Raw genomic sequence first — 14,322 nt, 5'->3', positions numbered from 1 at the left:
GAGTTCCCACTCAGAGACAGTTGGGTATGTAGAAAACCATTTTTCTTGTTGGAGACGATACCAAAAACATAGAGTAGCAAACTGGTCCAACCTCATATTTCCCGGACAGCACATTCCATGTGCTGAGAGCACACTTTCAACACTGCACCCATGTAGAAGTTTAGGTAGAACACTTATCCCCTGTTAACATTATCTGCAACATTTACTACACAGCTCACGAGCTATTAAATCATCTGAGGTTTTGCGAGAAGCTTGTGCCCCAGACATTAACATGTACACCTTTACTGCAGTGAGCCTCACTGGAGAGCTGTGGGCATTGCTCCTGTACATTTTGTAATCTCTGCCTCCCCCTCGATAATAGTCCTTTAGGTATCCTGTTTTCTTTTCGGGGTAGGTTTCCGCAACCAGTCGCTGCCAAGGTTCTCTTCTTTTTTCTTGTTTCTTTTATTACAAGTTATATCAGTTAATACTGCACATATTTTTCCTTTGTGGGACCTACTCTGTATGCCGCACAGTTACTATGCGCCCAGCAATGAAGCTACTGAGTGGAGCATATGATACTTAGCCTTTCTTGAACCATCTCTGATGCACTGTAAATTGAAGGGTTAACATGTAATGTGATGTCTGTGCATTACTGTAATAAAAAACAAGTTTTACAAAAAAACATGTACACCCTTACGTAAAACTTCACTCTCACCATTAACAGATTTGGGAGCTGCGGACAAATCATCAGTTGGCCGCATAGGATCAGAACACTCGGACACAAATCCCGCTCCACCAGGCTAAAACTTGCAATACTTCTGTCAGGACCCGCAATCTGTATGATATATTGTTTACCTTATTCCTATGATCGGATTAGCTGTATTAGAACGTTGGCTTGAAGTCACCTCTTCAAACCCACTGTTTACAGCCGCATCAATATTTACTAGTTAAATTCCACTATCATCATCAAATAATACTTGAGGAAGTGTGAGCTGGGAACATGGCTGACAGTAAGCGGAACGACACTGCTATGAAGGAGACTGCTATGAAGGAGACAAGATGCTTTCCTAGCAGGGACTGGAAAGGTCTGCTGAGGAAAGCTAGTGCCTCCCCAGTATTCCATCTTGAAGCTTCCTTTGGCCCTGGGAAACAGGTGGAGGATAACTATGCCCCCTTCTGCTTACACATTAATGACCAACTTGACCTGCTTGCCCCTCGAAAGATGATCAAAAGAGGTGGAAAACCCTCAGCGCCCTGGTATAATACTGATCTGCAAAATCTAAAACTTGGCTGTAGACAGGCAGAGCGGAGGTGGAGGAAGGGGTACTCTGAAACAGACAAAGCTATCTGGAAAGAGAAAATTTCTAGTTATAAGAAAAGTATTGTCTCTACTAAAGCTGAATATTTTGCAGATGTAATCCTGAGGGCCCCCAATAGCTTCAAGATCGTTTTTAAAATACTGAATGATATTGTTAGCCCCGCCAGCTCTAAAAATAAGGTTCTCCCCACGTAGGAACTCTGCGATAGCTTGGCTTCTTTTTTTGATAATAAGATCAGCAAAATGATTGAAGGGCTAGAGGGGGACAGCACAGTTGATGAGGCTACTAGCCCCCCACAGGATATGCAGGAGGACCTGAGAGTGATGAGGAAGGCGTCGGTTCAGATGCATCTTCTAGATCACTTTGATATTCCATCTGTTGAGGTTTGTGATCAAACAGCCCTTGGGGTTTCTTCTGGCTCATCTTTAGACCCTCTTCCCCACAGGGTCTGGCAAGCGCTAGGTTCCGAACTGTTTCCTCCACTAAGGCAGCTGTGTAATCAATCCTTGTGTAGTGGGGTGGTTCCCTCTTATTGGAAGCGAGCGGTTTTTCCCCCTTACTGAAAAAACCCTCACTTGACCCAGCCTGCCTTAAGAACTACAGGCCTATCTCACTCCTTCCATATCCAGTAAAGATCATTGAGCGCCTTGTGAGCAGGGCACTCTCCCAGTTTCTGGAGACAAATGACCTACTGGATGACGTTCAGTTTGGATTTCGCCCAGGACATGGGACGGAGACTGCCCTGTTGACTGTGTTGGATGATCTTCGTTTGCGTGCAGACGAGGGTCAACCTTCCATCTTGATCCCGTTAGACCTGTCTGCCGCATTCGACACGGTCAATCACAAGGTTCTCCTGGAACGATTGGAAGGAGTGGGGGTAGTTGGCCAGGTACAGAAATGGCTCCATTCCTATCTAACTGATAGATGTCAGGCAGTGCCCACCCCCTACCTTGCAGTCCAAGTTTACCAAGATCCACCATGGTGTGCCGCAGGGCTCTGCAATAAGTCCAATTCTATTTAACGTCTATATGCGTCCCCTGGTGGATGTCATTAAATCCTATGGCATAGGCCTGGTAAACTATGCGGATGCCACCCAGCTGATTCTATCTCTGGAGGGAGAACAGTCATCCACATTGGAGAACTTACATGTCTGTATGCAGAATGTGGTTCATTGGTTAAAAAGACAACTCTCTGCAATTTAATGCAGTTAAAACTGAAATCCTCTGTATTGAGGGTTGGAGAGTGCCCTACCCCCTCCCGGCCGACTTGTGGCCTATTCCTGCTGATCCCCCATTGGTACCATCCAAGTTGGTTCGCAGTTTGGGAGTTTCTTTTAATGAGAAGCTGACCTTGGAAACCCACGTTAATAAAACTGTGGGGAGCTGCTCCTCCCTTATCAGGACCTTGAGGAAAATCCTCCCCCAGCTCCCCGCACATACACGCTCCTTGGTAGTTAAGAGCGTGATTTTGAGCAGGTTGGATTACTGCAATTCTTTGCTGCTAGAGTCTCCCAAGTATTTAATTGGGAGACTGCAGAGAATTCAGAATATGGCAGCCAAGTTGGCTTTGACACGTCCTCGCCAATCTTCCTCCTCTCGGGCCCCCGCGGAGCTGCACTAGCTTCCTATAGTGCATAGGATTCACTTCAAATCCCTCTGTGTTGTTTTCAAGGCACTGCACGGCTTGGGGCCTATACCATTGCAGAGCAAATTTCGCTGGTATGTCTCCACCCGTTGCCTTCAGTCCTCCTCAGCTAACTGGGTGAGAGTACCCCTGATTAGAAGGGCTAAGCTGGGGGGTCAAGCTTTCAGTGTTGCTGCCGCAAGACTCTGGAATAAGCTGCCCACGGAGCTGCGACAGATGAAAGATCTTTTGCCATTCCGCAAACAAATAAAAACCTGGCTCTTTCCCAGAGTTTAATGCCTACTTGCTCCTGTCATAGATGTCTTTATTCCATCTCTTTAGCGCCAGGATGCCCGATGGGTTGCAGTGCGCTCTATAAATATACTTTACATTACATTACATAAGCTCTGAGCTTGAGCTGCAAGATTCCCTGTACAAATACTACATCGTGCAGACCCCTGATGGGTAGAAAGCACCCTCTCTACCCTCCCTGGGATGAAGTCTCTCCTGTGGAGCCTAGTGGATGATTAGCAACTGTATCTTGTTATCCATGGTGGATTGGGGAGAAATAGGTGCCATTCTTTTACATGTATGGAATGGCTTCTGGCCTCAGGGTCAACTGGGATAAAACATTACTGGTGCTCTTTTGGGGGGAAAATGAGCAAACCCTAAATCTCTCACATATTAAAATACAACATTGCCTGTTCAAATACACAACTGAGCTAGCATTGCGTCAGGAACTTAATCTGCCCCTGTTGCCATTTTGACTTTCGGGCAAGTTCTCTTTCTTAAAATGACCTTCTTCTCCAGGTTTCTATGTACAATACAAACTTACCCACTGCAAATTTCCAAGCAGTTCTTTACAGAGATTGGGTCCATTATGAAAACATTTATTTGACGCAGTTAGGCCGCTGGGTAGCTTGGGATAAATGTGTGCAATCTTCATTTGATGGCAGACTTGGGTTCGTTGATATGAAGCTATATTGACGAGACTTACCTTCTCCCTATTGGTAATGATTGGCTATTTAGTGCTAGGGATGATCTTGCAATACAATAAGAAAAAGACTCTATTGAGAAGAATAGAACATGAAACCTCTTATACCTCTAAGTACTGATTTGCATAAAGTTGCCCTTTGTTTAGAGTGAACTGATAGATGAAAAGCGATGGACTAGAATGTTGCCTTATCGACTGCCAGCGGCTAAGATTAATTAAAGAATTCCATCCATCAATTTGTTGCTGTTGTATTTTATGCCCTAAGTGTGTCAGATATTCCTAGACGTGGGTCCTCCTGAGGTTACTGCGCCATAGGACTCAAGCTACTGAGAGCCCCAAGTAGGGCAAAACCGATCTGGGATTGCCTGTGGTCCCTTCTGGCGGGGGTCTCACCTGGCATTGCAGGACTGACAGTTCCCATGAGTAAAAAGGTCAGTCCTGATTTGCATAAGGTGGGCTTTTCTCTAGAGTGGCATGGTGGGCGAAAAGTGACAGGAATGAGGCCCTGAGCGATTGCCAGTGACTGAAATTAATTCAAGCATTTTATCCATCATCTTTAATTGGGTATGACACAATGCCTACCTAAGATGCGACATCTTTGACTTTTTAACAAATGTATACATATTATTTGAGATAATGTGAATCCCTTTGTTCCTGTATCTACTACCAGAATGACTTTTATGAAAGTGGAGTTGAGGAGAGTGGATCAAAATTGGTACTTTCCAAGAGGCTTTTTCTGGGAAGCATTCATAGCCCACCCTCTCCAAAGCTTCAAAAGAGGCATGAAAATACTTCATTTTACAACAACACATCAGTATCACAATGTCTCATCTTCCACCTTTACATCCAGCTTTGATTCAGAAGAAACCATACTCCTTAGCCCGAACCTTAACACATACTTTGACAGTGTATATGGCATCCACCAAAGCTACTAGACAAAATTAATCTTCAGTGATATGCTGTCTGATGGCAAAACACAAACGAGACAAACACTTTGCCTTTGTATTCTGTCCACCCAAAAATTATCAACCCATGACAAGTGCTCATGTAAGCTATACACTAGTCTGGCTCACCATGTTCTTTTCTGGATCTGCGACTAACAGTCAATCTAAAAATAATAATCATTTGAATCGCTCCACTGCATGCAGGAGTTCTGGTCTTGAAGAATGAGTAACTATGACAGAAAGCCTTAAGGACTAAGGGGCACATGCATCAAACTATTTTGCGATCGCAAACAGTGCGATTCGCAAAAATCGTCCGTTGGCGATCGCAAAGTGGCCATTTGCCATTCAAGACAGTTTGTGGGACTCGCAATTTAGGTAATCACAATTTATTACGATTTAGTAATTGTGATTACATTTAAGGAATCGCAAATTGCGATTCCTTAAATGCAATGCTAGAAGCAATTTAAAATAGCGATTTCGCTATCTGGGGTCGCAAATTACCGACAAATAAAACAGGTCGGTAATTTGCAAAAACTTTGAAAAATTCACTTTTTTTTAACCCCTAGTCTGCAGTCATTCTTGGCAGCCAATTTCGGTGAGAAAAGCTGATTTCTTAAAGAGAGCACAATGTGGAAAAACATGTTTGTGGTATTTGCCTAAAGACCAGTTTCGGTGTGCACCATAACTAGGGACTGCACCATAATTTACTAATATTTGGAAATATTACAATAATGCCCTGCAGTTGGATGTATAGCTTGTACTGCTAACCTCAGGACATTTTTAATAAATACATGGTTAGCATTACTGGAAAACAGTCAAAAAGCTTTATTATCGGTTAAAAACCATAAAAGCGAAGAATACATAAATACATAAGACAACCAATTGATCACCAATGAGCAGCAATACAAAGTGTACATGATTAGACAATACACCTAGAACAATAAATAGTATTTAAAATAATAAAATACTGGCAATTACTGGAAAACACAAAAGAGTATTGAACGATCTTGTTAAAAACACAATACCATCCTCATATTTTCGCTTATATCTTTAGAGCGCAAACAGGTATCGGCGTGAGCAGTGTACGCAGGTAGAGCTGAACGTAAAGAAAGACCAATGCAACATTTGCCTCTGTCTAAACTATAAATCTATCTGCTCAGCATCTAAAGCAAGGCTCTCTGATACTTGAATGCCATCCATCCGAAGCTTACCAAATTCCTTCTATTCTGCATCCCTTATGAGGAGTGGGCCAGGGACGTAGTCTTCTTGTATGGAGCAAAAGTCAGCACACGCACAGCTGTCTTCATCTGGTGTACACTGGTCATTTTTGACCAGCACACACAGTACATGAGAGAGACTGTTTGTCTTTGCCTTACCATAAACCATCTTGGGTGAGATATAAATCATAGAACCGTGCATGCATGACACTTACTCACTGGGAATGGATAACATGGTGAATTACCTGGGCTCACAGTCAGTCCAGTCACAACTAAATGGTGCCCAAGGAATGTCTGCGCTGGTCCTGATTTTCCATGCACCTCCCACATTATTACCATCTTATCGCGGGATGCGCTGAAGAGTCTGTTGGAGCCAAAGTCTGAGGCCACCTGCAGCACATAGGAACACAAGCATCAGAATCAACAACGTCTCACCACGCAGAGGGTGGCGGGGCAGCTGTGGAGATAGAAGAGGCACAACAAACAAACATCCTTCTACTTGTTGAGAAGCAAGGTTCAGTGAAGAAGCTTTATTCAATGGATAACTCCAAAGTCAGATGGATTAACAGTACTTAGTGCCAGTGAGGGTGAATAGTAGACAGATCATCCCCTGGTGTGACTTCAAGTCATACTCCTGTGTGAGGTGGAAGTCCTACATGTCTACTCTAATGTGCATACTCTAGAGCTTGTTGTGCCATGGTAAGGGTTTGCAATGACTGTCTTGTGTGCAGTGCGGCCCATTCCCTTATGTAAATGATACAGGTTACATGTGTCAAGAGACATAATGTCGTTTCTACAGCGCATATCATCCAAAATCGTGTTACTAATCGCGATTGAGAGTGATCAATGTTTTTCAATGCAATTTTTCAGTGACCTGAGAGAAGAGAGTGAGGTGGAATCCATTATGATTGGCCTGAAGGAGCAAATGTTAAGAGGTTTGAAACTTCCTGTTATTTATTCACACAAACTTTAACCACTGATCAGAGATCTGTATATAAAGACATTATCTTTGACATCAGTCTGCTTGCTTCTGGCTATGTATGCAACAGAAATACCATATGCATGCATAGATGCATACATAGAAAGCAGTCCAAACCAATTTACTTACCTCTGTAATAAAACACCTGGTAACAATTCACAAATACATGTAGAATGTTTGAAAATGGAATACACTGCATGTTTTTCAGCATCAGAATTAATGCAATAATCCTAAATTCAAAGGTGGCTGAACGTTTAAAATGGTTAGAGGTGTGCATGCGCACGTTAGGCTTTCCAGAGAAGCGTAAGCATAACATAAGGTAACTTAGCAAAATAAGCATTGACAAAGTCAATGCACCTAGCTTGCACTATCTGAAGCGCTCTGTGTAGTGCATTTATCAGGAGAGGATTGGGCAAGTGCAGCTTGAGGGCTGTACACCTCTGGTGTGAAGCCACTGCCAGGACTGGAGAAGGCAGCTCTTCCACTGGCTGATCTCCGCTGGCAGTGTGCGAAGTAAGGTTCTACTTTCCACATAACCAAAACCAGAAAGTCAACGGCACATAGTAACTATCAGTGAAATGCTGTGGCCCTGTAACAATCACATGAGCTCTCAGAGCAGACAGCGGTCCACTGCCAGATGCTGAAAAAGTGCAACATAATTACATTAACAGAATATAAGGTGTGCCAATTTGGTGGTACTTTACAAAGATCCTTGCTATAGCTCGTAATTCAATATCAAAATCAATATTTGTCAGGAGGGGTAATAAAAACCCTTCAACAAAACATAATCAGTTAAAAATTGATATAGAACAATAAACTTTAAAAACCATCAAAATATTACAACTGGTATTAAAAACATTATATACCGAGCTTACAATTGGTGGTCAAACAACATGTTTCCATTATTAAAATTTGTCTTCAATCTTATGAGCTATGCTGCAAAAACCACAAGCGCAGTGGTGTCAAATTTACGAAGTTTCAATGCATTAATAAGTGACACAGAGGCACAATCCATCTAGCAGTACAGAAGAGCAACACGTGCTCCTCGGATTCAACGGAGCAAAAACATGTTGGGCATATGTTAGACTTAACAGCAGAAGCCGACCAAGACGATGTAAAAGTGGCTCTCTGTAGAACGCCATATCTGAACTTCAAATAGAGTGATCACAAGAACGAGGGGTAATGTGATCTAAGAATTCCTCAAATCGAAATACACATTTATGGGACAAAAAAGATGTGGTCCAACTAAGGGAGTCTGAGGATTCTCTTTGTTCCATAAAATTGCCCAATATCTTCCCTTAACAGTACCTACCAGAGTTGGCCTGATACATGAAGGGTTGTACCAACAGTCACTCAGGCCTAGAACAAGCAGAAAACACTTCATAAATGTCAACCAAGGAATCCTGCAAGCATTAAAACAACTAAGGATGTCATGGGCCTTAATTTTGCCAGCTCTGCAAGGGGCTTCAGGGCGAGATCTAGTCTTAGGGCCTTATCATGAGGACGGCGGCCCTATGAACCACTGCGTCCGTGGGGATCTAGGAATCCCCTGCCCTAGTGGTGGTGCAGCAGTCAGGTACAGAAATATGCTGCGGCACCGCTGAGTATATTACTACTTTCATTTCCACCGCCCTTTTCAAGGCGGTGAGCCCTCATGAAAAGGGTGGTGGACATGGAAGTAAGGGGGCTCTAACAGGGCCCCCTGCCGCTTCTGGGCCTGGGGATGCATGGGGGACACACATATTAAGCCCGCCAGGAATTGCATCCCCGTTCCTGACGGTATGGCATGCATGACATGGTGCATGCTACACTGTGCAGGAATGTGCCGCAGGTGCTGTCGCGGTGGCAGTCTGCAGGTGAGGCTCTCCTATGAGCCTAACAGACTACCACTGTTAAACAGCAGCAACACTGCCCGCCTGACCTGGATTACACTTAGAAACCAGCAGGCGGGCGCACTATGGGCTTGGCGGTCCTCCTGTCGGCGCAGTGTTGGCGACAGTAGGACCACCAAACTCATAATCAGGACCTTAGTGACAGTAGTGGAGTGTTCTACCCTAAATTCTGAAGTCACCTAATAAAATTGTTCTTGTCTACCCCTTTTATTGCCAAGTTGCAATATCTCCAGGGTTCTGTGTTTACAACTTAGGCTTTGTAGATTTCAATAGCTTGGGAAATAGGATAAAAGAATGCCCTCTTGGCAAACCCAACTATCGAAGAGGACCTGTGCTTAGTCAAAAGAGAGGTCTTAATAATTTGGTATGCCCATGAATCAGAATCAGATCATCTAGCTCGTAGGTAATTAGATTCTTTTACCCTTTCAAGGACATTCTTGCCCAGTCTAATGTTCCCTGTATAGTTTTTCCATCTATTGAAGGCCATGAATTTAGTTTTCTGTGTGTTAATTTCTAACCCATGATCTTAGAATCATAAGGGTTTGCCGGCCTTTAGGAAATTGTGAGATAAGGAGGGCATCATTAGCAAAAAAGTAACGCTTGTATCCACTGACCCACTAAAGGTAGTGCATCATTTTCACAATTAGGTAGGAAACCAATGCAGCCACCAACAAAAAGTAGGAATATTGGGGGAGCCAAAACACAGCCCTGGCAAACTCCTTTATTTACATTCATTTTGCCCAAGATTTTGCCATTTGGGTCCCATCAAACCTGTGCATACTTGTCCTCATGTAAGTGAGTTATAATCTTGAAAACATGCTTGGGACTCCCTTATTAGCTAGCACATCCTATAATCTTGCTCTAGGGACCAAGGTGAAGCAGCACAGAGGTTGACTAAAGCAACATAAAGATTCCCCCATTGAAGGCCACTACCCTCTACTTGGTCCTGAGAAAGCTGAAAACCTGCTCCACCATTACAGTTCTTGCTCTAAAACCTGCTTGATAATGGCTTAGCACGTTACTATCTATAATCCAGTCAATTAGTTAAGCAGGAACTTGTTTACAAAAAATTGTTTGGAGGTTATCCGAAAGGATAATATGGCAATAGTTTCCTGATACATTATGACAATCCTTTTTGAAAACAGACACAATCCCAGCTCTCTAACATGAAACAGGTATTGGTGCTCCCGCTGCAGTGGCCCTGGAGATAGCATCTATATACGAGAACATATATCTTTAAAAAAATATATTTGTAGTTGAATTGATATGGCAATAAATAAAAATTTAGGGTGGGAGCCCACGTTCAAAAGAAATTAAAATATACAGAGGAGATAAGAACATACGTGTAATCATTCACAAAAAACAAACATCTGGCAACAAGAGGAAGTTTCAGAACAGATGAATCGCAATACAAGATAAGTATGATAGCACAGTGTACACCAAGAAGCAGGGTCATTGTGAGGGAGTCGGTGTGGCACCCAAGGGGCATAAATTGTAGTATTTAATCCAAATCTTGAAGCATTTACGAGGGTACCCTCTACTTTTGTAAGTGACCTTTTCAGCAGCCATATAGAGATCCATCTCCAATTTCCAATTGGCCATGATAGGACCCAAGGGTCAAGAGGGATGACTGTGCCCAGCACTCGACCAAGCTCTTGCACCACTCGTGACGAGCATGCATGAATTGCTGTTCAACTCTAAATCGTGTGTATAGAGCCAACTCCACAACGCAAGCAGTCCGTGGAAGCCGCCCTCCCCATGTGATGTAGCCGGTCTCGGTCATAATATACCCGGTGCAGTATCTTAAGCTGAATCAGGTGCAGCTGTGATTTAGGACCCATATCTTAAACTCAGAATGGTACATCTGCGGGTATTTTATCCAGACCCCGCGCCTTGCCCTACTTCTGTGAAGTGGCAGCTTTCTCCGTATCTACTAGAGAAAAGGAAATGGTGGGGCTCTTAGGCTCTGGGCTGCTACGTTCTTTACTGATATGAGATGCAGGAGTGTTGTGAACCCTCCGATTTAGTAGCTATACCGGGGGTGGACATCTTGATGGGTGGCTTCTGTCTGAAACTTGTCAGACAAAGGTTCATAATTAACATGAAAGGGTGGGTGAGTGAGAGAATGGATGGATATGTTTAAGTGAAAGGGTGGATGGATGGGTTAATGAAAGGGTGGATAGATAGATGGAAGAATGAGTTAAAGCATGGATGTTAATGATGGATGAGTGAAAGGAAGAGTGGGTGGGTAGAAGGTTGGATGGACGGATGAGTGGAAGGGTGAATGGATGGATGATGACAGAAAGGATGCATGGATGTGTGAGTGAAAGGATGAATGGATGTGAAAGGGTAAATGGATATGTGGATGGATGATAAATGAGGGAAGGATGAATGAGTGAAATGGTGGATGGATGGATGAGTGAAAGGATGGATAGGTGTGGAGATGGATAGATATGGATGGGCAGACGGATAGATGGATAGAATGGTCAAAATAAATTTGCTGGCATTCCTTGTCCGTGTGACAAGACAGGTCAAACTATGTTACACTTTTTATTGTCTTGTAAATTGAATGAATTGTTTCCGAGGTTATTTTTGATCCAGTTTTTTAAAAGGAATTGCTGTAACATTAGGCAACACAGAGCCATGTTTTTATTTATCATTCAATTGGCTGACAGTGAAACATGTTTATATGTAGGTTCATTTTTAAGATATGCTGTGAGGGCATGCGGCACTTTATTATTTTTGCAATCTGCTACTATTTGCAATTTCCTTTCTTGATATATAGTGTAGAATTATGTTTCTTCTGTTACTCAATTTTCCAACAAATGAAACATGGTAATATGTAGGGTCACTTTAAGTCATGCTGTGAAGGCACCTGACACTTTATCTTTTTAGCTAATTGCTGCTATCTGTAATCCTCCTTTTGATAACGTTTGATTATGTTTTTACCTGCATGAAATGTCTGTTGTTATAAGTATGTTACTTTTAGGGATGGAAATCCTTCCGAATAAAGTGTGAAACTGAACTGACTGAACTGAATGGTCAAAGACTGAACGATGGATGAAAGGATGGATGAAAGAATGAATGAATGAATGACAGAATGTAAAGGTGAAATGGTGGATATCCACAGGTGGATGGAAGGATGAATGGAGTGATGCTTAAATGGAAGGGACAAGAGAGCTCTTCTGAGGAGGGTCGCAATTACTTGTTTTGTTTGCTTGGTGCCGTAAGTGCTTTGGTTTAAAGTAGGGTTATTTTAATTTTCCGGCTACTGTCTTGTTCAGAGGGATAGGTCTGCATCGAAGTGGGATACAGCAATTTAAAATGGTCAACCCAGTCACTTGGTTAGATGTGTACCTTGAGTCTCTTGGCAAGGAGGCAACCACAATGGAATACTACTTGCCAAAAGCTTTTGATATCTTTGCTTTTGGAAGCATCTAAAAGATCCTCCTGGATTCCCAATTCCCTTTGAGTCTTAACGATCCTTAAAGTTTTTTTTAATAGTGCTCTAGATTCAGAAATTTGTGTCCTGTTGCCTAGCTTAATTGCACATAGAAGCACTGTCTTGGCTGCCCTACAAGCTGATGTAAACCATTCCTGGGGTCGAGGTGCTCTATTGCCCGCTTATAGTCTATTTGAAAGAACTGCTGCAATTCGGAGAACAATGTGTTATGTAGTTCTAGGATCACTTTTTGATGATCCAGGTTCTCAACTATCATAATAGACAGATGGATACTGCATCATACATTTTCGTAATAACATCAGGAGAGGTGCAAATAGGTTTCCACTTTACATTTCTACGGCTGTTGCTTATTGTCCGGGCATCCATACCCAAACAGGGCCGTAGTGCCGAAGCAGAAAGCACTGGATAGTAAGTGACATGGGGTCATGATCATTCTTTTCTCTTTGGATCACTGTCATGTAAAGCATTACTCCCCAGACCCTTGTCATTATTTTAACTGTAATGTGTTTGACCTTACTGTAGTAGCGGACAAAAATTAATAACTGACCACCTATTGTCAATGTGTCTCCTATTTCTGCTACTTTCTATAAATGTTAGCATTCATCAGTATCCTAAATTAATAATTTCCAAAACCAGCCTGCAGAGCTTGGTAATACTAATACTATAATGTTGTTCTTCCCACATAATGTTGGGCGTGGTGGGGCTCAATGGGGATAGGAATTAAACATTCCCTTCGAAGAACCCTTTCAAAACATGGCCATAAACACTGTATTTTTATTTCACAATTTTACTACTACAAGGTTTTAAGGTAAATTATTGAGAGACGCTTATGCTACAGTCTGAGGCATCCCAACGTGAGTAGAAGCATTGCTCCTCTGCAGCAGCACCAATATTTAATGTCCCACTTGAGCTCAGTGCCAAGTAAAAATAGCAGACCCCTATCAGACACATTTGTGCCACAGGAGAAACAGAATAGAGATCACTACAGCCTGATACATTTTGCTTCATCAGAGAATTCATGCACCAGCAGAAACAGGGGTGCTGTGTTAAAAACTGTGCAAGTGCCTCCTTAAGATAATCTACTTCTATTAAGGGCATTTCTCTTCCGACAGGTGAATCCAAAATCTATCTCTACGCAGATGATATTCTTCTTACACTCACAGATCTCTCCACCTCTTTACCATCTGTGTTAAAAATAATAGAGGACTTCTCCTCCCTTTCTGGGTACAAAATTAATTGGAACAAAAGCGAAGCGCTGCCCATCTCGAACGGGACCACAATTGCAGCCATTCAAGGATTTCCCTTTCAATGGAAATCTTCTTATCTCAAATATTTGGGCATACTAGTGAACAAAGGTCTAGAGGGTATGGTTATGGATAATCTTAATCCCCTCATTGCACAAATGCAACGTGGTTTCGAAAAATGGAAGGCATTGGGTCTCTCAATGTAGGGCAGGGTTCAAGCCGTGAAAATGGTTACTCTCTCGATTCCTGCCAAACCCCGTCTATCTGCTTCAAAACTAAAGGCTTATCGCTCCTATGGAGGAATAGGTCTACCCTCAGTGGAACATTATCCTTTGGCATTACAGCTTTCTCAAATGTCATATATGCTTCCACATTCATCAGATTCGCCACAGTAGGTACATCTTGAACATTACCTTTCATTACCAAAAGCAGGTCTTTCTGCTTTATAAGGATCTAAATCTCGTCCCGAGACTCCACTAATCCTATTTTATCGGCTATGCGCGCTGCTTGGCAAAGGGCACACTGCTTACTGGGCTCACATCCTCGTCTTCATAGGAAAGCACCATTATGGAATAATTCTGCAATTCGTATTAATAGAAAATCAATATTTTGGCCTATTTGGGAAACAGCAGGTGTTTCCACCCTAGATCAACTTTCTTCAAATG

General features: G+C 42.6%; 1 protein-coding gene across 2 annotated transcripts in view; it reads right to left on the bottom strand.

Annotated features, from left to right (window-relative positions):
• Nucleotides 1-14,322, bottom strand: part of WDR31 (WD repeat domain 31) — a 158,255-nt gene that overhangs the window by 74,342 nt on the left and 69,591 nt on the right. For both annotated transcript variants that reach the window (XM_085610282.1, XM_085610291.1), the window contains exon 5: nucleotides 6,325-6,469. In XM_085610282.1, the coding sequence (XP_085466408.1) occupies nucleotides 6,325-6,469 (145 nt within the window). The remainder of the gene's footprint in view (nucleotides 1-6,324; nucleotides 6,470-14,322) is intronic.

The sequence above is a fragment of the Triturus cristatus genome, chromosome 1_2 (assembly GCF_964204655.1).
Source record: "Triturus cristatus chromosome 1_2, aTriCri1.1, whole genome shotgun sequence".
Classification (NCBI taxonomy): Eukaryota; Metazoa; Chordata; class Amphibia; order Caudata; family Salamandridae; genus Triturus; species Triturus cristatus.
This window is presented reverse-complemented; position numbering and strand designations above follow the sequence as displayed.